Here is a 23480-nt window from a genome sequence, read left to right as displayed (position 1 = left end):
ATTGTAAAGCCACAGAAGTAAAGTATACCATAGACTGGAGAAGCCCTATCCAACTAAGGTATCATGTTTACCTGTTTTATTTGTCCCATTAAGTGTATTATTTATGTTCGTGCTCAAGCATGAACTTTAACAACTGAAACTGAAACAAATCTGCTGGACGAAGTTTCTCGGGCTCTTCCAAAAAGTCCACCAATGTCACTGTAAGTAAAACCATTTTACTGAGACTTCACTTCATCCCATTTCATCATCATCATTGAATTTCATCCCAATCGATTACAGTCAAATAAATCAACTTCACCTCATTTCATCCATATCATTTTTCATTTCATATTACTTATCTGAAAAATAATTTAAAAAAGATATGGCTGTGTGGCGTTTAAGAACGCACATTTTTAGATGCGTAAGCCGGAACGCACGAGAGGTCGAAAAAGAATATATATATGTGACACGGGACCTTTTTACCGCCGAAAATGTAAAACGTAAAAAATAATTTTTAATGTATTTAATAACTAATGTAATATAATTACTTAGAATTGTTTATACCGCTACAACAATAAAATTTATATTGTTTTAACTATGGTGTTAATTACATAAAACACGACTTTACGGCGAAATAAAGAAGGGACTCTATAATGGACTCCCTCAGCTGCATGGTGTGATTTCTTCGCCTTTACAGTTCGAAAAGTAAAACTACTCAACAACTGACAAATGACATTAGACTAAAACTGACATTTTGTGACAGTTTGGCACATAGATCTATTTTTTTGTTTGAAGCTGACAATTTTCAACAAAATAATCATAAAATTTATTTACCAAATGTAGTGAATAGTGATATTAGGATCTTCAATCATACCGAATCTGTATCATATACAGTGCAAGCGCATAAAAACGGAGAATGACGGAAACACGCCGTAAACAATTGCACCTCGGGAAATGCATCGAAGATCTGGACAAATTACACAATGTTCCAGATTTGAAAACGAAACGGGCTAATCTGTGAGTTATTATTATTTTCAATAGCATAAATTACGGCAAAAATACTAAACTTGAGTCATATGTTGAGGTCTTTGTTCAGGTTATGCAAGACAGCACAGAAATTGTTTGAAAGCGCCGAAGAAGCTCGGAAAAATGGTGACGAGGAGTACTCCTACGTATATTACATGAAATATTTGAGAGTCATAGCCTATCTGAGCAAAGATAAGGAGTATCTGAAGGATAAGTCATACTACAACAGCATGCTGGGAGCTAAGAACCCTAACAAGGCTATTGATGCTGCTGAGAAACTAAAGAACAGTCTTATAGACAGGTAAAGTGGCTAAAAAACACATTCATCACAATTAATCTTGTACAGATAATAAAGATAGCAATGCGCACACAATAATACTTTTTCTTGCTCAAATCTAATATTATTTAACATTTAAAAAATAGCTAGTCATCTTGTCATGTAAAGGAAGGAGCCACAGCCAATAGTCTGTCCAGAAAAGGCATTAAAGTGTTTTCATGCTTAAATATTTATACTCGTAATACTATAAGTGGATAGGTGGATTGTGTGAGTGAACGGGGTAGTGGATAGACTTTTCATTCACCACTCAATATACTGTATGAAATGGTTTCATGCTGTAAAGCTGTTAAAGCCAATTTAAATAAATATACTCAAACATAAAACAATTTCAGACAATGACATTATCATTATCAGACATAAAGATATGTAATGTCTGTCCATATTAGACCATTATTTACTCCCAAAACTGCAAATACAACATTTGCCAGATCAATATCCACAAATTGATTTTTTTAGTCTTACAGTACAGTGTGATAATTAATTAATATTGATTTGAAGGTATGCAATGGAATTGAAGCAGAAACGTCTAAACGACATAAAAGAGAATGAGATATTCAAACAAAAGATTGAGGAGAACAGAAAGAAGGCCATTGAGGTCTCCATCAATGAGCCGCCTTCGACACCTGTCAACTTACCAGGTCTTTATTCTGTCATTTTATTACATTTCAAATCTTCCTTATTATCAGGGGTTAGCAGAATAGTCCTTATTCTTCCATTGACATCTGTTATTTGTTCCAACTACATTGCTTGCAATACACAATCCATCAATATTTTTTGGTTGTTTCATAGCATTTTGTCTATTGATCACAAAAAAACATTTTGTACATGTTATCTATTGTTCAGGTAACAAGACTTCCAGCTATCTTCACAAAACACTGCCTTCACTGTTTCAGGAAAAAAGAACTAATGATCCCATTTTTATGTTAATATATTAGTTATTTTACATTACTGACCATTTGAAACATAATTTATGTATAGATTAAATATGTATTTTATGTATAGTTAATAAATTCTAAAATCAAATGAATTGTTTTTTAAGAAAAAATACTATTGCTAATTTCAGTCACGTGTTTATTAGTGTTTTTTTTCACTTTGTACCCTTTTCATCTTATAAAATAAGTTCTGTCACAGTAATGTCGAACACATGATTCATTATTGGATGGAAATTTTGATGTAAAAATGATCACATTGTTGCCTGAAAACTAAAGTCAACAATGACGACAAAAGCGATAGTGGAAGCTAACGATATTAAACCTATGCTAAGCTAGCAGCAGCATTGAATATTAGCATCAAAACAATATTAATCCATTTGCGTCAAATTGGCAACGTAAAAAAAAAATTATGAGTGGATGCCGCAAATGAAAATAGTTAGGTATGCCTTGTGTTGCTTAACAGGCACAAAAAAAGGGATTTTCCATCAGGAACATCATTACTACAGATGTACTATGTGAGGAATTAAATAGAATGATGGTGAAGTTAGTGAATCATTAGTTGGTTGCCCCTGCTGAATAACAACGCTTGACCTCTCATGCCATGATAAGGTCTTTAAGCTATAAGACTGAAGTAAAATGTTGCGGCATCACCCGTACTCACCAGACCTTGCCCTGACAGATTTCTACTATTTCCAAAGTTTTATCAACTGCTTGGCAGGAAAAAACTTTAATACCTGAGAAGCAAATTGCATTGAATGAGTGCAAATTTGAATCCATAGGAATAAAAAATGTTTGAAATTTTCTATATTAAAGGCAATTTCATACGTAAAGACCTAATATTATGTACCCTCCTGTAATGGCATCAGTGACAATCTATCTAAAACTACGTATTATTCCTACGTCATTATTACTACTACGACCTTTTATTCCTACATTATTACTACTATAATTTTTTTTTGCTGGGATGTGTGGACGAGCTCACAGCCCACCTGGTGTTAGGTGGTTACTGGAGCCCATAGACATCTACAACGTAAATGCGCCACACACCTTGAGATATAGTTCTAAGGTCTCAGTATAGTCACAACGGCTGCCCCACCCTTCAAACCGAAACGCACCACTGCTTCACGGCAGAAATAGGCGGGGCGGTGGTACCTACCCGTGCGGACTCACAAGAGGTCCTACCACCAGTAATTACGCAAATTATAATTTTGCGGGTTTGATTTTTATTGCACGATGTTATTCCTTCACCGTGGAAGTCAATCGTGAACATTTGCTGAGTACGTATTTCATTAGAAAAAGTAGTACCCGCCAGCGGGATTCGAACACCGATGCATCGCTCGATACGAATGCACCGGACGTCTTATCCTTTAGGCCACGACGACTTACTACGACCTTTTTTTCCTACATTATTACTACTACAACCTTTTATTCCTACATTATTACTACTACGACCTTTTATTCCTACATTATTACAACTACGATCTTTTATTCCTACATTATTACTACTACGACCTTTTTATTATTCAACTCCACAGCAACTGAATCAATTAGAGTTTCAGTGATGATTGAGATAAGCTTGGACAAATATTTCATATTTGTTTCAATTCAGTTGACAAATAAATGAATTCATTAATTTTATAAATATGCATGAAAATGCATGTGCTGTCTCAAGTTGTTCAAACAAAATTTTTAATTAATCTAGGTCCTGATGAGGTGACCATCAAAAGCGAACAACTCTATTCAATCTTGAAGGCCGGCAAGTTGAAGGTCATGATCCTTGATGCAAGACCTGGGAAAGATTACTTAGAATCTCACATCAGCTACCCGGCTTGTATCAGTGTGCCCGAAGAATGCATATCACCTGGGTAAGTTTTATGTTTCACTAGTTGACCCGGCAGAATTCGTAGAGCCTCAATCGATAAATAAAACACTTAAACTTTTGTATAAAATAAACTTAAAACAAACAAAAGGAATCCCTCCGACGGGGGACACATCGAAGGGAGAAAAAAATTGTTATTTTTATTTAATTCCAAGCATTTTCATATCTATCTACCTTTTAAACCTTCTCTGGACTTCTAAAAATAATTCAAGACCAAAATTAGGCAAATCGGTCCAGCCGTTCTCGAGTTTTAGCGAGACTAACGAACAGCAATTCATTTTTATATAAATAGATTGAATTTGAGACATGGAAGAATTTTTTTTTATTATGTGATACCAACATTGATTGTTACATTATCACTAAGTTTGTCACAGAGTACTTCTGAAATGCAATATGGTATCATTAAATATATCACAATAACTTCAAGTTGTTCTAATGGCTTTAGCTTCAATGGCCAAGAGCTTATTGTAGAACTTTTTCCGCCTTTATTGGGGCTCCTAGAGTACATGTGTCACTTCCATCTCAAGTCACGAGGTCTTCTTTTCATTGAAATTACCTTAATTGGAAATTGTTACCCATATACTTAATGTGCAGCTTAATGGCTCTTGGGCTGTTCCAACTAGAATTGAGCCAACAGTTCAACCAAGAGACAACTCATCTCCTTCCTGCTAGTCAGGTGAATATTTTTTTTTAAGGGATTTTATGACCTGGTAACTAAGACCTTTAGGTCATGTCTTATTTTAATTTATATTCTTATTTTTGTGAAAACACTAAATAAGAAGAAACACTAAATAGACAAAATAAAACAAATCACACAACTTCACTCCGCGCGTTTCCGCCAAAAAGTCCCAGTCAGACAGATCAAATTCTTCAGTGTTGCCATGGCAAGCAACCAAACACCCTGACATCAAATTAAGCAAAATCTTTAATTCTACTTATGTGTGTGTTTCCATTGCAGTCAATCAGCTAATGTCCTAGAACAGAATTTACCGGCAGCCTCCAGACCTGTCTGGAGTTCCCGGGCCTCGGCCGACCTCATCGTGACTTTGGACTGGAGCTCCAGGGCCCCTATACCGGGGACGCCGCTCCACTTGCTCAGGACCATACTGCTCAAGGTCAGCTTTGAGCGTCCCTCAACCGTTTCCGTCTTGTACTACGTAGTTCTACCACAAATAAATGGGAAATATGTGTTCATCAATATAAATATATATATACATTTGACACGTTTTCATTAAAATAATATTATGGGTTTTTTAATATTTCAAATATATGTGGTAACAAATCTCCAAATCAAATGTCATCTCCGCATAATAAATAATATTATCAAAAAGGAAAGATAATAAGTTCTTGATAGATCATGGCGTTCGTACCTCCACGAATTCGACGTGAAACAAATACGTTATGAAATCTGGAAATTAATGCGTTTGCGTAATTTCCGGTTACAGGGAAAAGTTGTGGGTCGTTGACACCGTTTTGTTAATTTTGTCTCATGCTAAGGCGGACGTTTTCTAGTTGCGGATCCACATCACCTAACGCCAACGCCGATGACAACATATTAAAGCTTTTGTGTATTTTTATCGCAGTTTTGTATTCTCAGTGGGACATTAAAGTTCAGTACGCGAGACCGCCGCTCGCCCTCGAAGGCGGGTACGAGGACTGGCTGCTCAAGTACCCCGCGTCCACCACCAACCCGCAGGCGCAGCCGCCGCGCCCAGACGACTCTATGGACGACATGCTGGGTAACGCGCAACGGGAGGGCCTCACCCGCCGCTCCCAACCGACGCCATTGTTGCCACTGCTTATAAAATCTTAATTATTCAATACAAACATATCGACTATAGGAAAAAATATATGAAGTGAAATGAAGTTAAGTAGATGAATTTAAAACTAATTGATTTAAATTAAATGAAACGAGATGAGATGATTTGAAATTAAGTATCAGTAAAATGGTGGTCACATACTGAGATGGTCTCAGTGGATTTTTTGGAATTTGCAGTTGCATTGTGTCATTTTCCCTCATTTGTGCACTTTCTGTGTGCGCAGGAGACATAGAGTACCCGAGCTGGGCGGAGCTGAGTCCGCCCGCCGCGCCGCGCCGCGCGCCCGAGCCCGACCGCGCCACCAAGGTGCGTAGTGCCGCCGCGCCCCCCAACCCCCCGCCCTCACCCCCCGCTCTAACGCGTAGTGTCCCGCAGGCCGCCGCCGTGCTGGTGTACGACGAGCGCGCCCGCACCATGCAGAAGATCCTCGAGCAGCAGGAGGTCATCGCCGACACCTCGCTCACCCTCGAGATGCAGAGGATCGAAGCTGAGCAGGTACCGCCGCTCCCTCCGCAGACCGGGATCATCGCGATCAATTACAAATGAATATTTAGCCTGTTCACGTAAATCTCCTAAAGTTGACCAGATTATAATATCTTCCAGGACTGGGAGAAAGTTCGTTCGCAGCAGGAGACGGAACAACAAGACGACGTCAGAGCCATGTACCAGCTCAGGGAGCAGGAGATCATCAGTCAGCTCATGCAGCTGGAGAACAAGCAGTACGATATGGTGAGTAGCCGCCGCGCGGTCCTGCCGAACACGCCCGCTCCATAACCGGATAGATTCCATGCTGTGCATTTGCTTTCAGGAACAAGAGAACCAGAGTCTCCGCGAGCAGCTAGAGGAGTACCAGCGTCGGGAGCGGGACGAGGCCGCCCAGCTGGCCGAGACCATCGCCAGCCAGGAGACCGAGGCCGACGCCGACGGTAAGTGACGCACCCTGCTATCTTTTGTTTGCTATGTGGTGGGAGAGCAGCCCGCGACGCTGATTACAGCAAGTGGCCACACAAACCTTTAGATACCACCGCGGGAGTCGTATTGCTCACTTGCCCACTCACATAAAGTAGAAGTTTTAACAGTATAGCAGGAACCTCTGGACTTTTAGTCGTCGTGGCCTAAAGGATAAGACGTCCGGTGCATTCGTATGTAGCGATGCACCGGTGTTCGAATCCCGCTGGCGGGTACTACTTTTTCTAATGAAATACGTACTCAACAAATGTTCACGATTGACTTCCACGGTGAAGGAATAACATCGTGTAATAAAAACCAAACCCGCAAAATTAGAATTTGCGTAATCACTGGAGGTAGGACCTTTTGGGAGTCCACCCGGGTAGGTACCACCACCCCGCCTATTTCCGCCGTGAAGCAGTAATGCGTTTCGGTTCGAAGGGTGGGGTAGCCGTTGTAACTATACTGAGACCTTAGAACTTATATCTCGAGGTGGGTGGCGCATTTACGTTGTAGATGTCTATGGGCTCCAGTAACCACTTAACATCAGGTGGACTGTGAGCTCGTCCATGCATCTATGAACTGATGTGGCTCAGGTGCCGGGGCTGAAGAACAAAGTGCGGTGGGGTAAAAACAATTAAAATATTAACCAACCTGGCTCAAAATTATCATAGTCGATACCGGTCGAGGCAACTGAACTAACAGTTCAGAGCTTGCGCCTCCGGCAGCAGGCGGGCTGTGCGGGGGGCGGGGAGATGGGGGGAACCTCCGTCACCCGGAGCATGTAAAGCATTTCTGGTGGTGTTTATGGGTCATCTTCGCCAATCTTCAAACCAGCATATGGTGGTGGTATCCAAAACGCTTAGGATAGTTGACTCGCATTAACCGCCTCGCCTCCTATTGGCCTCGCACCAAGGCAACCGTCCGGGCCACTCCCTTTCGCGCCTGCAAGCCGCCACAGCACTAGCGGGCTCGGTAGGGTGTACTATAGGGGCTTGTGTTCCGGCGGCACAGAGCGGGCCCGTGCGCGCACAGAACTGGCCGCGCGCACAACCGCACTAGCGGGCTCGGTAGGGTGTACTATAGGGGCTTGTGTTCCGGCGGCACAGAGCGGGCCCGTGCGCGCACAGAACTGGCCGCGCGCACAACCGCACTAGCGGGCTCGGTAGGGTGTACTATAGGGGCTTGTGTTCCGGCGGCACAGAGCGGGCCCGTGCGCGCACAGAACTGGCCGCGCGCACAACCGCACTAGCGGGCTCGGTAGGGTGTACTATAGGGGCTTGTGTTCCGGCGGCACAGAGCGGGCCCGTGCGCGCACAGAACTGGCCGCGCGCACAACCGCACTAGCGGGCTCGGTAGGGTGTACTATAGGGGCTTGTGTTCCGGCGGCACAGAGCGGGCCCGTGCGCGCACAGAACTGGCCGCGCGCACAACCGCACTAGCGGGCTCGGTAGGGTGTACTATAGGGGCTTGTGTTCCGGCGGCACAGAGCGGGCCCGTGCGCGCACAGAACTGGCCGCGCGCACAACCGCACTAGCGGGCTCGGTAGGGTGTACTATAGGGGCTTGTGTTCCGGCGGCACAGAGCGGGCCCGTGCGCGCACAGAACTGGCCGCGCGCACAACCGCACTAGCGGGCTCGGTAGGGTGTACTATAGGGGCTTGTGTTCCGGCGGCACAGAGCGGGCCCGTGCGCGCACAGAACTGGCCGCGCGCACAACCGCACTAGCGGGCTTGGTAGGGTGTACTATAGGGGCTTGTGTTCCGGCGGCACAGAGCGGGCCCGTGCGCGCACAGAGCTGACCGCACGCACAGCCGCACTAGCGGGCTCGGTAGGGTGTACTATAGGGGCTTGTGTTCCGGCGGCACAGAGCGGGCCCGTGCGCGCACAGAACTGGCCGCGCGCACAACCGCACTAGCGGGCTCGGTAGGGTGTACTATAGGGGCTTGTGTTCCGGCGGCACAGAGCGGGCCCGTGCGCGCACAGAACTGGCCGCGCGCACAACCGCACTAGCGGGCTCGGTAGGGTGTACTATAGGGGCTTGTGTTCCGGCGGCACAGAGCGGGCCCGTGCGCGCACAGAACTGGCCGCGCGCACAACCGCACTAGCGGGCTCGGTAGGGTGTACTATAGGGGCTTGTGTTCCGGCGGCACAGAGCGGGCCCGTGCGCGCACAGAGCTGACCGCCCGCACAGCCGCACTAGCGGGCTCGGTAGGGTGTACTCTAGGGGCTTGTGTTCCGGCGGCACAGAGCGGGCCCGTGCGCGCACAGAACTGGCCGCGCGCACAACCGCACTAGCGGGCCCGTGCGCGCACAGAACTGGCCGCGCGCACAACCGCACTAGCGGGCTTGGTAGGGTGTACTATAGGGGCTTGTGTTCCGGCGGCACAGAACGGGCCCGTGCGCGCACAGAACTGGCCGCGCGCACAACCGCACTAGCGGGCTCGGTAGGGTGTACTATAGGGGCTTGTGTTCCGGCGGCACAGAGCGGGCCCGTGCGCGCACAGAACTGGCCGCGCGCACAACCGCACTAGCGGGCTTGGTAGGGTGTACTATAGGGGCTTGTGTTCCGGCGGCACAGAGCGGGCCCGTGCGCGCACAGAGCTGACCGCACGCACAGCCGCACTAGCGGGCTCGGTAGGGTGTACTATAGGGGCTTGTGTTCCGGCGGCACAGAGCGGGCCCGTGCGCGCACAGAACTGGCCGCGCGCACAACCGCACTAGCGGGCTCGGTAGGGTGTACTATAGGGGCTTGTGTTCCGGCGGCACAGAGCGGGCCCGTGCGCGCACAGAACTGGCCGCGCGCACAACCGCACTAGCGGGCTTGGTAGGGTGTACTATAGGGGCTTGTGTTCCGGCGGCACAGAGCGGGCCCGTGCGCGCACAGAGCTGACCGCACGCACAGCCGCACTAGCGGGCTCGGTAGGGTGTACTATAGGGGCTTGTGTTCCGGCGGCACAGAGCGGGCCCGTGCGCGCACAGAACTGGCCGCGCGCACAACTGCACTAGCAGGCTCGGTAGGGTGTACTGTAGGGGCTTGTGTTCCGGCGGCACAGAGCGGGCTCGTGCGCGCACAGAGCTGGCCGCGCGCACAACCGCACTAGCGGGCTCGGTAGGGTGTACTATAGGGGCTTGTGTTCCGGCGGCACAGAGCGGGCCCGTGCGCGCACAGACCTGGCCGCGCGCACAACTGCACTTGCGGGCTCGGTAGGGTGTACTGTAGGGGCTTGTGTTCCGGCGGCACAGAGCGGGCTCGTGCGCAAACAGAGCTGGCCGCGCGCACAACCGCACTAGCGGGCTCGGTAGGGTGTACTATAGGGGCTTGTGTTTCCGGCGGCACAGAGCGGGCCCGTGCGCGCACAGAACTGGCCGCGCGCACAACCGCACTAGCGGGCTCGGTAGGGTGTACTATAGGGGCTTGTGTTCCGGCGGCACAGAGCGGGCCCGTGCGCGCACAGACCTGGCCGCGCGCACAACTGCACTTGCGGGCTCGGTAGGGTGTACTGTAGGGGCTTGTGTTCCGGCGGCACAGAGCGGGCTCGTGCGCAAACAGAGCTGGCCGCGCGCACAGAGCTGGCCGCGCGCACAACCGCACTAGCGGGCTCGGTAGGGTGTACTATAGGGGCTTGTGTTTCCGGCGGCACAGAGCGGGCCCGTGCGCGCACAGAACTGGCCGCGCGCACAACCGCACTAGCGGGCTCGGTAGGGTGTACTATAGGGGCTTGTGTTCCGGCGGCACAGAGCGGGCCCGTGCGCGCACAGAGCTGGCCGCGCGCACAACCGCACTAGCGGGCTCGGTAGGGTGTACTATAGGGGCTTGTGTTTCCGGCGGCACAGAGCGGGCCCGTGCGCGCACAGAACTGGCCGCGCGCACAACCGCACTAGCGGGCTCGGTAGGGTGTACTATAGGGGCTTGTGTTCCGGCGGCACAGAGCGGGCCCGTGCGCGCACAGAACTGGCCGCGCGCACAACCGCACTAGCGGGCTCGGTAGGGTGTACTATAGGGGCTTGTGTTCCGGCGGCACAGAGCGGGCCCGTGCGCGCACAGAGCTGACCGCCCGCACAGCCGCACTAGCGGGCTCGGTAGGGTGTACTCTAGGGGCTTGTGTTCCGGCGGCACAGAGCGGGCCCGTGCGCGCACAGAACTGGCCGCGCGCACAACCGCACTAGCGGGCCCGTGCGCGCACAGAACTGGCCGCGCGCACAACCGCACTAGCGGGCTTGGTAGGGTGTACTATAGGGGCTTGTGTTCCGGCGGCACAGAACGGGCCCGTGCGCGCACAGAACTGGCCGCGCGCACAACCGCACTAGCGGGCTCGGTAGGGTGTACTATAGGGGCTTGTGTTCCGGCGGCACAGAGCGGGCCCGTGCGCGCACAGAACTGGCCGCGCGCACAACCGCACTAGCGGGCTTGGTAGGGTGTACTATAGGGGCTTGTGTTCCGGCGGCACAGAGCGGGCCCGTGCGCGCACAGAGCTGACCGCACGCACAGCCGCACTAGCGGGCTCGGTAGGGTGTACTATAGGGGCTTGTGTTCCGGCGGCACAGAGCGGGCCCGTGCGCGCACAGAACTGGCCGCGCGCACAACCGCACTAGCGGGCTCGGTAGGGTGTACTATAGGGGCTTGTGTTCCGGCGGCACAGAGCGGGCCCGTGCGCGCACAGAACTGGCCGCGCGCACAACCGCACTAGCGGGCTTGGTAGGGTGTACTATAGGGGCTTGTGTTCCGGCGGCACAGAGCGGGCCCGTGCGCGCACAGAGCTGACCGCACGCACAGCCGCACTAGCGGGCTCGGTAGGGTGTACTATAGGGGCTTGTGTTCCGGCGGCACAGAGCGGGCCCGTGCGCGCACAGAACTGGCCGCGCGCACAACTGCACTAGCAGGCTCGGTAGGGTGTACTGTAGGGGCTTGTGTTCCGGCGGCACAGAGCGGGCTCGTGCGCGCACAGAGCTGGCCGCGCGCACAACCGCACTAGCGGGCTCGGTAGGGTGTACTATAGGGGCTTGTGTTCCGGCGGCACAGAGCGGGCCCGTGCGCGCACAGACCTGGCCGCGCGCACAACTGCACTTGCGGGCTCGGTAGGGTGTACTGTAGGGGCTTGTGTTCCGGCGGCACAGAGCGGGCTCGTGCGCAAACAGAGCTGGCCGCGCGCACAACCGCACTAGCGGGCTCGGTAGGGTGTACAATAGGGGCTTGTGTTTCCGGCGGCACAGAGCGGGCCCGTGCGCGCACAGAACTGGCCGCGCGCACAACCGCACTAGCGGGCTCGGTAGGGTGTACTATAGGGGCTTGTGTTCCGGCGGCACAGAGCGGGCCCGTGCGCGCACAGACCTGGCCGCGCGCACAACTGCACTTGCGGGCTCGGTAGGGTGTACTGTAGGGGCTTGTGTTCCGGCGGCACAGAGCGGGCTCGTGCGCAAACAGAGCTGGCCGCGCGCACAGAGCTGGCCGCGCGCACAACCGCACTAGCGGGCTCGGTAGGGTGTACTATAGGGGCTTGTGTTTCCGGCGGCACAGAGCGGGCCCGTGCGCGCACAGAACTGGCCGCGCGCACAACCGCACTAGCGGGCTCGGTAGGGTGTACTATAGGGGCTTGTGTTCCGGCGGCACAGAGCGGGCCCGTGCGCGCACAGAGCTGGCCGCGCGCACAACCGCACTAGCGGGCTCGGTAGGGTGTACTATAGGGGCTTGTGTTTCCGGCGGCACAGAGCGGGCCCGTGCGCGCACAGAACTGGCCGCGCGCACAACCGCACTAGCGGGCTCGGTAGGGTGTACTATAGGGGCTTGTGTTCCGGCGGCACAGAGCGGGCCCGTGCGCGCACAGAGCTGGCGGCGCGCATCGCCGCCGTGCGCCAGCAGCGGGCGCGCCTGGACCGCACGCGCGAGCAACTCGAGCAGCAACGGAAGCGGAAGCTGGCGGAGGCCAGGGAGAAGAAGAAGCCCGGGGAGGACAGGGTGAGTCGCATACATATCTACTGTTTGTTCACTCGTCTCTTATAAGATTTAATCTTGGATTTATTTAACACAATTCGTCCACCCATAAGGACCTTCACATTGATCTGAACAGCGCACAGATCTCCAGGTACTGCCGGTTCTTTCCGACCGCCACTGAAAACACCCAAGGTCCGTCCGTAAAACATACAATCAAATAGTGTTTTCGAACTCGAAGAAACCTACCCTCATTTATAGATTTAACATTAACACTAGCTTTGCGAGAGAGGGACAGAGCATACCCCCCTCCGATAACTTTTATCATTCACTCAGCATTTTATTAGCCCATTCCATTAGTTTATTGGTTATATTATATTTTACTAGAACCATCCATCCAAGTAGAAGTCGATTATTTGACCGACTAGTGCGGTCAACCAGATCGAGGTGTTGCTCCAACCGGACCGGTCCCTACTGTGTGCACTGCAATTGTACAGATATAAAATATTGTATTGAAATGTAAACGTACATTTTTTTAGTGCTTAGATGGTTCTACGAGCTCACAGCCCACCTGATGTTAAGTGGTTACCGGAGCCCATAGACATCTACAACGTAAATGCCGCCACCCACCTTGAGATATGAGTTCTAAGGTCTCAGTATAGTTACAACGGCTACCCCACCCTTCAAACCGAAACGCATTACAGCTTCACGGCAGAAATATGCAGGGTGGTAGTACCTACCCGTGCGGACTCTCCTACTACCACTAATAAAAATCTTGGAAATTTTCTGTCATGCCTTGAGCTGCCGGTAGCTTTCCTTTGTCTAGCGCGTCCCGATGGCCATGTTTAGGCGGCTCCGAAGCGCGAATATCGACTTTTAATAAGAAATGCGATTCTTTTTGCTAAATGGCCTACACGGGCCGCCTATTTCTGCCGTGAAGCAGTAATGCGTTTCGGCTTGAAGGGTGGGGCAGCCGTTGTAACTATACTGAGACCTTACAACTTATATCTCAAGGTGGCTGGCACATTTGCGTTGTAAATGTCTATGGGCTCCAGTAACCACTTAACACCAGGTGGGCTATGATCTCGTCCACCCATCTAAGCAATAAAAAAACCGGGCGCATTGACGTAAACATTTAGCGTCAGTGGTCGCTCAGCAGAGCGTAGTATCAGCGCAGTTGTGTCGCAGGAGGATGACGGCGACGCGTACATGGACGACAGCCCCGGGGCCGCCGCCCTCTCCCGCGCGCACTCATCCCCAAACATCGCCAAGGTGAGTACACGACATACGAGCCCCTGGACCACATGACAGCAGTTGTTTAGCTAAGATCTTGAGAATTGAGTTCAAAGTCTTAGTTGCATTCGATAGCTGTCACCCTGCTCTTCAAACCAGAATACATGACCACATTATGTCAGCACTTGGGCGGGCTTACCCTGCGCCCTTGCGGCTGTAAATGACGAGTTTCGAGATTAACTTATACAAGAAAAGGAAAAATTATTGTCGCAGCAGTTATCAGTGGAGACTTCGACTGCTTCAAAAGACCCCTTCGAAATGTTAAATAAATGAATTATTAAAGAACATTTGTGCAATAAAGCTTACTATAGTAAAGTCAATGATTATCTAGAAGATTGCACAAAGTGGGAATGAGTTGCTTGCTCCGGGCATTTCAATATTGCAATAATTGTTACGTTAAAATACCTATTGTAAAAATGAATATTTAATTTTTTTTTTTCTAATATTTAAAAAAAATGACATGCCCGCTGAGTTTCTTGCCAGTTCTTCTCGGGACGAAGGCTAGTTTTTGTGAATTGGCGGTATTTCTTTTTGATGGTCAACAAGTATGTACTTTCATTTATGTCGAATAATTTTTTTTTTATTTGATTTGATTTGTTATAAAAACCATGAAGTCAGAAGCACTTCAAAATTGAAAGTAGCGCTTTAAAAGGCCGTCCCCACAGATGGAGGAGGAAGCTAGCGCCCCCCAGTTCGACCGCAGCACCAAGCCCGCGGCGCCCCCGCCCGCCGACCACGCGCACAGGGACTTCCAGCCCGTCTGGGGGACTGTGGTGAGTCTCATTGACATTGACAATGACAGATTCAAAGGTTACTTTAAGTTACATAGCAACAATACCGAGGAATGCCGTGTCTGATCTGGGTGTGAGGGAGACGACCGATGTTGATATGAAACGTTTGTACATTTGTCAGAGTCTACACATGCTGTTCCCTAACTTTACTAACACTGCTAATTGATGACTTGAACAAGTTGATATAGGAAGCAGGCCCTAAAACGGCTTCATTGGGTGTGACGTCACATTAGGCCAACATTGGCATTGTTAAAAATCCATTAGAACACACTTATACATTTGCCTATAGATTTAACCAGTGTAAGCAAACAATCCGACCCACTAACGGTGCTTTTAGGTACCTCAAGCACCGGTCATCGTTCTCGTCGAACCCGTCGCTTGCGACGAAGGGCTCAACGAGTAAATTAACCCTCAGACACAGCCCACTGAGTTTCTCGCCGGATCTTCTCAGTGGGTCGCGTTTCCGATCCGGTGGTAGATTCTGCGAAGCACGGCTCTTGCTAGGGTTCGTGTTAGTAACGTCGTCAGGTTTGAGCCTACTAGTTAAGGTTACGCTGAAATAGCCTCTCAGGGCTCTCAGCTTAGGTGAGAAAAAAAGTAAACAATATGACCTTTTGAATAAGTGATCGCAGTCATTCGGAAGGAGAATGAGGAGACCAGAATACCGGGTTCCGTGGTGTGGATTGGGAAAGGCTTATCTCCAGCAATGGACGACTGTGGGCTGATGATGATGATGATGCAGTCCCCCATGGACATCGGCAATGCTAGCGACACAGTCAAGTCGCTGCCTGCTTACTATTACATTGAAAAATAGACCGCCTTCCACCATTTTTTACAACTTCGTGGGTGGTGTTCTTACGTGTAGCTTCTGTTTGCGCACGTTTAAAAACAAGATAGGCTACCATAGCCATATTTGAGCGCATGAGAGGCGCGGACATTAGCTTTTAAGTTATTGAACTGAAAATTTTGGTCGCCGTTGCCGAAACCGGCTTGGAACCATGATGATGATTATATTGGAAAACTTCGAAATAAAACTTTATACTTTACTCCGGTATCTTTTTTATGTATATAATTCTTCTATCGATTTTGTTGATTGTTTATGTGTGTGTTCAAGTGAATTCAAGAATAGCTTAGATTCCCAATTCGCTTTACATATTTATATATATTCGATAGTGTTTTTGGTTTTACAAAAAAAATATGGAAAAGTTTGAAATTTTCGGGTTTAAGATTTGTACCGGATAACGTCTGTTGGGTCCGCCAGTATAATAGTATTTCGCTATATACTGGAAGCTTCTGCGATGCGCACTCTCAAGTCCGCAGGTCGCCGCCGGGCTGAGTGCTTTACGTAAACGAACTAAAAGAGTCGGAGAGCGAACCGAAACTAGATCTGTGTGGTTTGTATGGAGTTGGAACAGCGCCCCTAGCGGCAAACGAAGGAACGCTGTCCAACTCCATACAAATTTGAGTTAACTTTTACGCGATCGAGAAGTTAAAAAGCTCGCACTTAGCACACTGCTTAGAAAAAATTACAAAGACCGTTGATTATTCTAGCAAATTTTGACTCGTCTAAGTCGTTAAACCATGATATGATTCTGATGGTTTTTATCGTGTCAGCGATACACGAGAAACCCAAGAATATACCGAACTGATACTTTTAATACTCATTAGAGTGACCCCACCCCTCTGAACCAGCACAGACCCCCGCGAGACCACCAGGCCCAGATTGAGAGCTGCACCTCATTCTATTCATTAAATCTCAAGAAGATGAACTAGTTCACACAGAACTCGCCTATACAATACACAAGTAAACTCCGAGCTTGTCTGTGCGAGTATATATGTTTATGTATGCAAATTTTTTATTTTTTTATTTACCTATATATTGTGTATTTATTGTTTTTGTAATTAGTAAAACAATGCTAATATAATGATAAACGGAAGCTGAAATACAAGACCAAGAGAGAATGAAAAACATCGTAATCAATTATGATTCAGAATTAGGCCTTAACTAATACGTAGTGTACATAATTATATATAAAACATCATATAATTACGCTTTGATTACTTTATATTACACGATCAAGTATCAAAAACATCGAATCTCCCATAATGAACGAAATAAACAAACGGTTTGTTATCACGTCTACATTTCTAGCACTCGTAAATTGAGTATTTGATTGAATGCATTCCAAGTGATTGTCGCGAATGCACGAAGAATGCACCACGTCACAGATGTCAGGGCCGCGAACCCGCACATGTGCCCTAATCCGGACAGAACCCTCGTAACGCGTGCTGCGTAAGTCGACACATGCGCGTCCACATTCCGACGCACGACATAACCGATTGATCTTTTAACACCCGAGATGTATCGCAATGCACTTTAGTCCTCCAAACGACAATCGGGTGTTAAAAAACCAGATGGTTGGAAAGATGGATCTCATAGTGCGTTTCCAGAAACATTTTTTGCCACGTACCATCCGGCTTTGGAATGATCTCCCCTCTACGGTATTTCCCGAGCGCTATGACATGTCCTTCTTCAAACGAGATTCGTGGAGAGTACTTAACGGTAGGCAGCGGCTTGGCTCTGCCCCTAGCATTCGTGACGTCACTGGGCGACGGTAACGACTCACCAGCAGGGCTGTATGATCGTATGGTCTTCTGCCTTCAAGGGCGAAAATTAGATCTCAGAAGCTACCTTATCAACAGTTACATATTCACATACCAATTTAATTACGTTGATTTGGTGTGTTGGAGACTCGTGACTTAATATGCCCTACAGTGTGAATATCGGTCTAAATATTGACACATGAGGCTGAAAGTAACATTTGCGTATTTGTCCCACCTATCACCATAAATGTGCTATGGGACATTATTCAAGGCGCGTCCGCAGAGCGAATTATATTTAGTTCAATTAAACTCTTTGAGAGAACAAATTCCTCCCGATCCACTAACGGTGCTTTTAGGTACCCCAAGCAGCGGTTTACGTTCTCGTCGAACCCGTCGCTTGCGATGAAGGGCTCGGCGTGTAAATTAACCCACAGACACAGCCCACTGAGTTTCTCGCCGCACCTTCTCAGTGGGTCGCGCTTCCGATCCGGTGGTAGATTCTGCGAAGTACGGCTCTTGCTAGGGTTCGTGTTAGCAACATCGTCAGGTTTGAGCCCCGTGAGCTCACCTACTAGCCCGGTGACGCTAACATAGTCTCTCTAGACCATCAGCTTAGGTAGGAAAAAAATTAAGCGGACAAATGTGCTTGATCACGCGGCAATAAAACTCCATAATCCTGTCACGACTGGTCGTTACGTAGATATCCACGTGTGTGTTAGACAATGTGCTTTAAAAAAATGTCCTAATGCTCACGAAACGGTGCGATATAAAAAACGTGAGGTTGCGAATAATTCAATATTTGTAATCTGTACTTTGGATACGTAGGTACAGTCACATGGTCGCGAGACTCGTGTCCCGCCTCGTGCTTCGGATTTGCGTTTAAATAATTATTTAATACGGAACTAGTGTTTTGTTCTTGGTCACGTTTGCTTATTGATGACAGACACTATTTGAGTTGAGAAATCTATTGGAATATACACTTATTGGTAAAAATAAGTTAGGTTTGATCGTTCTACACAGACTTTGATATTCCTGGAAGCTTGGAACGTGTCAGAGAAAAAAGTAAAGGGTTATCATAGGTACACCTTAAGTTTTCCGATTCCACAATTGTTTGTCTCATTTAAGTTGTCAATATAGATTTGTGATTCATAGTTAAGCAGGATGTACACATGCTATGATATACATGCGTGGTGCGATCAATGGCCCTATACGGGGCGCCTGTGTGGGGCCAGTCCCTGGCCGCGGGGGTGGCGAAGCTGCTGCAACGGCCGCAACGCACCATCGCGGTCAGGGTCATCCGTGGTTATCGCACCATCTCCTTTGAGGCGGCGTGTGTACTGGCTGGGACGCCGCCTTGGGTTCTGGAAGCGGAGGCGCTCGCCGCTGACTATCAGTGGCGGGCTGACCTTCGTGCCCGGGGCGTGGCGCGTCCCAGCCCCAGTGTGGTCAGAGCGCGGAGGGCCCAATCTCGGCGGTCCGTGCTGGAGTCATGGTCCAGACGGCTGGCTGATCCTTCGGCTGGTCGTAGAACCGTCGAGGCGATTCGCCCGGTCCTTGTGGATTGGGTGAATCGTGACAGAGGACGCCTCACTTTCCGGCTCACGCAGGTGCTCACTGGGCATGGTTGTTTCGGTGAGTTCCTGCACCGGATCAGAGCCGAGCCGACGGCAGAGTGCCACCATTGTGATTGCGACTTGGACACGGCAGAGCATACGCTCGTCGCCTGCCCCGCGTGGGAGGGGTGGCGCCGTGTCCTAGTTGCAAAAATAGGAAACGACTTGTCGTTGCCGAGTGTTGTGGCATCGATGCTCGGCGACGACGAGTCGTGGAAGGCGATGCTCGACTTCTGCGAGTGCACCATCTCGCAGAAGGAGGCGGCGGGGCGCGTGAGAAACGCACAATCCCGTCGCCGTCGAGCGGGGGCCAGGGAGGCGGATCTCGCTCAAGCCCTGGCCCTCTAAATGTTTCGGGTCCCCCCTCACATGTCGGTCTGGGGACCGGCGAAGGGGGCCTATGAAGACGACGTGCAAGCTGCTCTGCACGCGTTTTACGCAAGAGCATCCGGGTGATGGAAGGCCGGCTATCCTCGACCCACGCTGGTTCTGGTCCAGTGGGGTATTCCGTAGGATAGCTCACTCTAACCGGCGCCATCTAGGCGGGCTTCGGATAGCCTGCCGACCGAGAGGGCTGGTGGTCGTGGCACCGACGACCGCCGGTCCCGCGTCCCGAGGGGGAGAGTGATGGGAGAGATATGCTCCGCACTAACCGCTTCACTTTCCTCCCTTTGCCTCTTCATGAGTTCTGTCTCATGCGAGGTTTGGACGTTGGTTGTTGAGCGACAGGAGGTTTTAGTCAGTTCGACTCTGACATGCTCCGCTCTCTATCCCCAGTGGAGGACGGAAGTCCGGCGATTTCCTCCTGACCAAAAAAAAAAAAAAATCTTCTATCGTTCTGATATTTAACTTCAAATCTCACGCCCTAAGAACCGTAGATTGTTATTCCGTCACAAACCTTAGGAACGACCCCACACATAAATATTTAGTTGTGTTAACCCTGTGATGCAGGATTTACGCCGCATCCAAAACAGCGTTCCAAAACTCAACTTGAGACTGCAAAACTCATACTTTGCTTATTTCACAATATACCCAAGTCCAGATGCCGATTTTATACTTTTAATTGGGTTGGGTACATTGAAACATCCATACCCGACTATCCACATCACAAAAAGCTTGCACTCTTTTTGATGCTTTCTTGAAACAAGAGAATAAATGAAACAGAGCAATATGGTGGGTGCCAAGCCGGATATCCATCGTACCTCTACAAACATTTATGTAGTTTTTACTTGTTCAGTTGTGCACCATTTTAAAACGCTTTTATTAGCTTCAGACGTATGTATGTTAGTATGTAACGGAATCTTTGAACATGATTTTGACCCCCTTTAAAACGTCGGATTAACTCGAAATTTGGTATACCTACTTATTAAGGACCGATGACAATTTAATATTTAAAAAAAAAATTAATAAATTGAAATTCAACTAAAAATGAAATATAAATATGTAATAGTAGTTTAAAAAAAATTACAAAACACGCTTTTATAGAAAATCCAACTAAAAAATAGAAAGTAAACTAGTAGTAAAGTAGCTTAAACCCACGCTTTTTTACAATAAAATCATTTTTACTTACACTATTTTTAAATCAAATTTATAAAAAAATATTTTCAATTTTGTAGTGGGGGGTAGATGTTGCTCGCGTCCGTAGGATTACCATCTTTTCCTAGACCCTCCCTACACGTGCCCTCCGGGTGGTGCAAAATGAGCAACAACGCCGAGCTACAGGCGGCGGTTAATTAACCTGAATAATGGTAACCACAAACCATGAGGACTAAATTCCCTCAATAAGAGTGGCGATGGTACCTTGGGAAAGTATCATTAGTTTTTCTCCCAACCCCTTTATAAAAATATGGAAAGTCAGAGTAATGAGTGTGATTTGTCATGCGCCCCGGCTAACCCCCGGCGCCCTCTGGTACCCGGGCCGGAGAGTGTGAAATCTGCTACCGAAGACGGCATAGAAGTGGCAACCCAGGCTTCTATGCCAGTAAATGCTACTGGTCAAAAGAAGTTAGTTCAGCAGGCATTCCATCCTAGCCTCTTTTTAAATCGGCCAAGAAGTTCGTCCCTAGGAAGTCTTTCGAACCAAGCGTCTGCTAAAGAAAAATGTAGTCAAAGCTCTGAGGACTCTGCCGAAACACTAAGAGATACCACATGCCCACCACCATGGCAAAGAGTTCCTGTAAGCAGAGGTGTCAAAAGAAAGAAAACATCTTACGGTCCAGTCCCAGAATCTGTGATAACCTCAAATAAATTTAGTGGTCTTCAAATTGATCTAACAGACGAAGACTCTGAAACTACTACGGTTAAAAAAACAAGTAAACCGCCCCCAATTATTCTATATGGGGTCGACGACATTAACAAACTTACTGAAATGCTAGAAACTGTCGCGGACGTGACAGAGTTCACATTCAAGATCACTAATCGAAACCAACTAAGGATGAACTGTGTTAACATGGATGTGTATAAAAGAATCCTTACCCTAGTGAGAGAAAAGGGGCTAATAGGCCACACTTTCAATCGAAAGGATGAAAGATGCCTCAGAATTGTCATACGGAACTTACACCCTTCTACACCCATTGACATTATCAAAGAAGAAGTAGAAGCCACCGGAAATATTGTTAAGGGAGAAATAATTAATGCGAAATTCGGCCCCGAAAAGAAGCCTACTTCCACCTTTTTCGTGAATCTCTTGCCCGGCCCAAACAATAAAGCTGCTAAAGACCTTAAATTTATATACCATCAGTCTGTTGTTATCGAAGACCCGAGGAAAAGAAAGTCTATAATCCAATGTCACAGATGCCAGCAATACGGGCACTCTAAGAATTACTGTATGCGACCTCCTCGTTGTGTTAAATGCGGCCAATCCCATAAGACCTCCGATTGCGATAAAAAAGACCGTAATACACCTGCGCTTTGTGCACTCTATAGTGGACCACATCCAGCCAACTATAAAGGATGCGAGGTATACAGAGAAATCCTTGCACGAAGGATGAAGCCGCCAACAACTAAAAGAAAGATCCTTGAAAATCCACCATCCACTAAAGGGGAGCAATTTAAGACTGCATACCCAAGACAAAGAACCAAAAGAAGAAATACACAACACATATGCGGAAGCCATAAGATCTAACAGTACACAACAGACTGATGACTCCTGATTTGCAGCCACCGGTCTCTTCACCAATAGAACAATTACTTCTCAAACAAACAGAGAAATACGACCTCATCCTACAACAAATGAGCGCATTAATGATGCTCATAAATAAACTCATTAATAAGATCTCAAAATGACTTCATTAAGAATAGCTACGTGGAACATTAACGGCCTCGCCCCTAATAAGAACGAAGCGGAACTACTTATGACTCAGCATAATTTAGACGTGCTGCTAATCTCCGAGGCTCACTGTACCGCGTCCTCTAGTATAAAATTCAAAAATTATGTGTGTTACGTCACTACTCACCCTGATGGTACTGGACATGCAGGAACAGCAATAATAGTACGAAAATCCATTAAACACCACCCAATGCCTGGCTACAAAACCGATCACATTCAAGCCACTACAATACTAATTAAAGACAAAAGTGGTTGTTTTAACTTGTCAGCAATATACTGTCCGCCAAAGCATAAAATCATGGGAGATATGTTCATAGATTTCTTCCAAAGTCTCGGAAATCGCTTTGTCGTGGGTGGAGACTGGAACGCAAAATGCACTTACTGGGGCTCGAGACTAACGACCACAAGAGGACGACAGTTGAAGCTCTGTGTGGATGATTGCAAATTAACCACAGTTTCAACTGGGGAACCGACTTACTGGCCCTCAGACCCAAATAAAATTCCAGACCTATTGGACTTCTTTATTTTGAAAGGGTTTTCAACACACTATATCAAATCTGAGTCGTGCTATGACAGCTCCACAGACCACACTCCAGTCCTACTAAATTTAAGTACAATGGTGATAGAATATACGACACCTGAAAAATTAAGTAATAAAAGCACTGACTGGAACTCGTTCAGGGAAACCCTTGATGAAAAAATTTACCTGAAAGTAGCTCTGAAAACACCTGATGATATTGAAAATGCGACTAGATACATAACTAATCTGATCCAAGAAGCATGCTGGGTGTCCACGCCTGAAGAAGAGTCTGTAAAAACTCGTATAAACTATCCATTGGAAGTCAAAAAGGCAGTACTGGAAAAGAGGAGGCTTAGAAGAGTCTGGCACCAAAGCAGATTAGAAGCAGACAAGAAAGCGCTGTATAGGAGTGCGGTTCAACTAAAAGAAATACTGAACAACTGGCACAATAAAACGTTGGAGGATCGTCTCGTGACACTAAC

General features: G+C 48.1%; 2 protein-coding genes across 3 annotated transcripts in view; both read left to right on the top strand.

Moving 5' to 3' along the window:
- Nucleotides 1–15485, top strand: part of LOC149502742 (organic cation transporter protein) — a 111167-nt gene extending 95682 nt beyond the window's left edge. The window contains exon 7 of the transcript XR_016323352.1: nt 15271–15485. The gene's annotated coding sequence lies outside the window, so the exon portion shown is untranslated. The remainder of the gene's footprint in view (nt 1–15270) is intronic.
- Usp8 (Ubiquitin specific protease 8) overlaps nt 732–23480 on the top strand; it is a 35247-nt gene continuing 12498 nt past the window's right edge. The window contains exons 1-13 of one of the 2 annotated variants that reach the window (XM_089728880.1): nt 732–996; nt 1076–1306; nt 1841–1980; nt 3977–4139; nt 5112–5268; nt 5751–5892; nt 6197–6279; nt 6349–6468; nt 6577–6702; nt 6782–6899; nt 12725–12876; nt 14038–14121; nt 14808–14915. In XM_089728880.1, coding sequence (XP_089585006.1) covers nt 896–996; nt 1076–1306; nt 1841–1980; nt 3977–4139; nt 5112–5268; nt 5751–5892; nt 6197–6279; nt 6349–6468; nt 6577–6702; nt 6782–6899; nt 12725–12876; nt 14038–14121; nt 14808–14915 — 1725 coding nt within the window. In that variant the 5' untranslated portion in view covers nt 732–895. Of the gene's footprint in view, nt 997–1063; nt 1307–1840; nt 1981–3976; nt 4140–5111; nt 5269–5750; nt 5893–6196; nt 6280–6348; nt 6469–6576; nt 6703–6781; nt 6900–12724; nt 12877–14037; nt 14122–14807; nt 14916–23480 lie in introns of both variants that reach the window. The other variant, XM_089728879.1, reaches the window with a different exon arrangement.

Source organism: Bombyx mandarina, chromosome 07 (assembly GCF_030267445.1).
Source record: "Bombyx mandarina strain Sakado chromosome 07, ASM3026744v2".
In the NCBI taxonomy this organism is placed as follows: Eukaryota; Metazoa; Arthropoda; class Insecta; order Lepidoptera; family Bombycidae; genus Bombyx; species Bombyx mandarina.
Note: the sequence above shows the minus strand (reverse complement) of the source record. Positions and strands in the feature narration are given on the sequence as shown.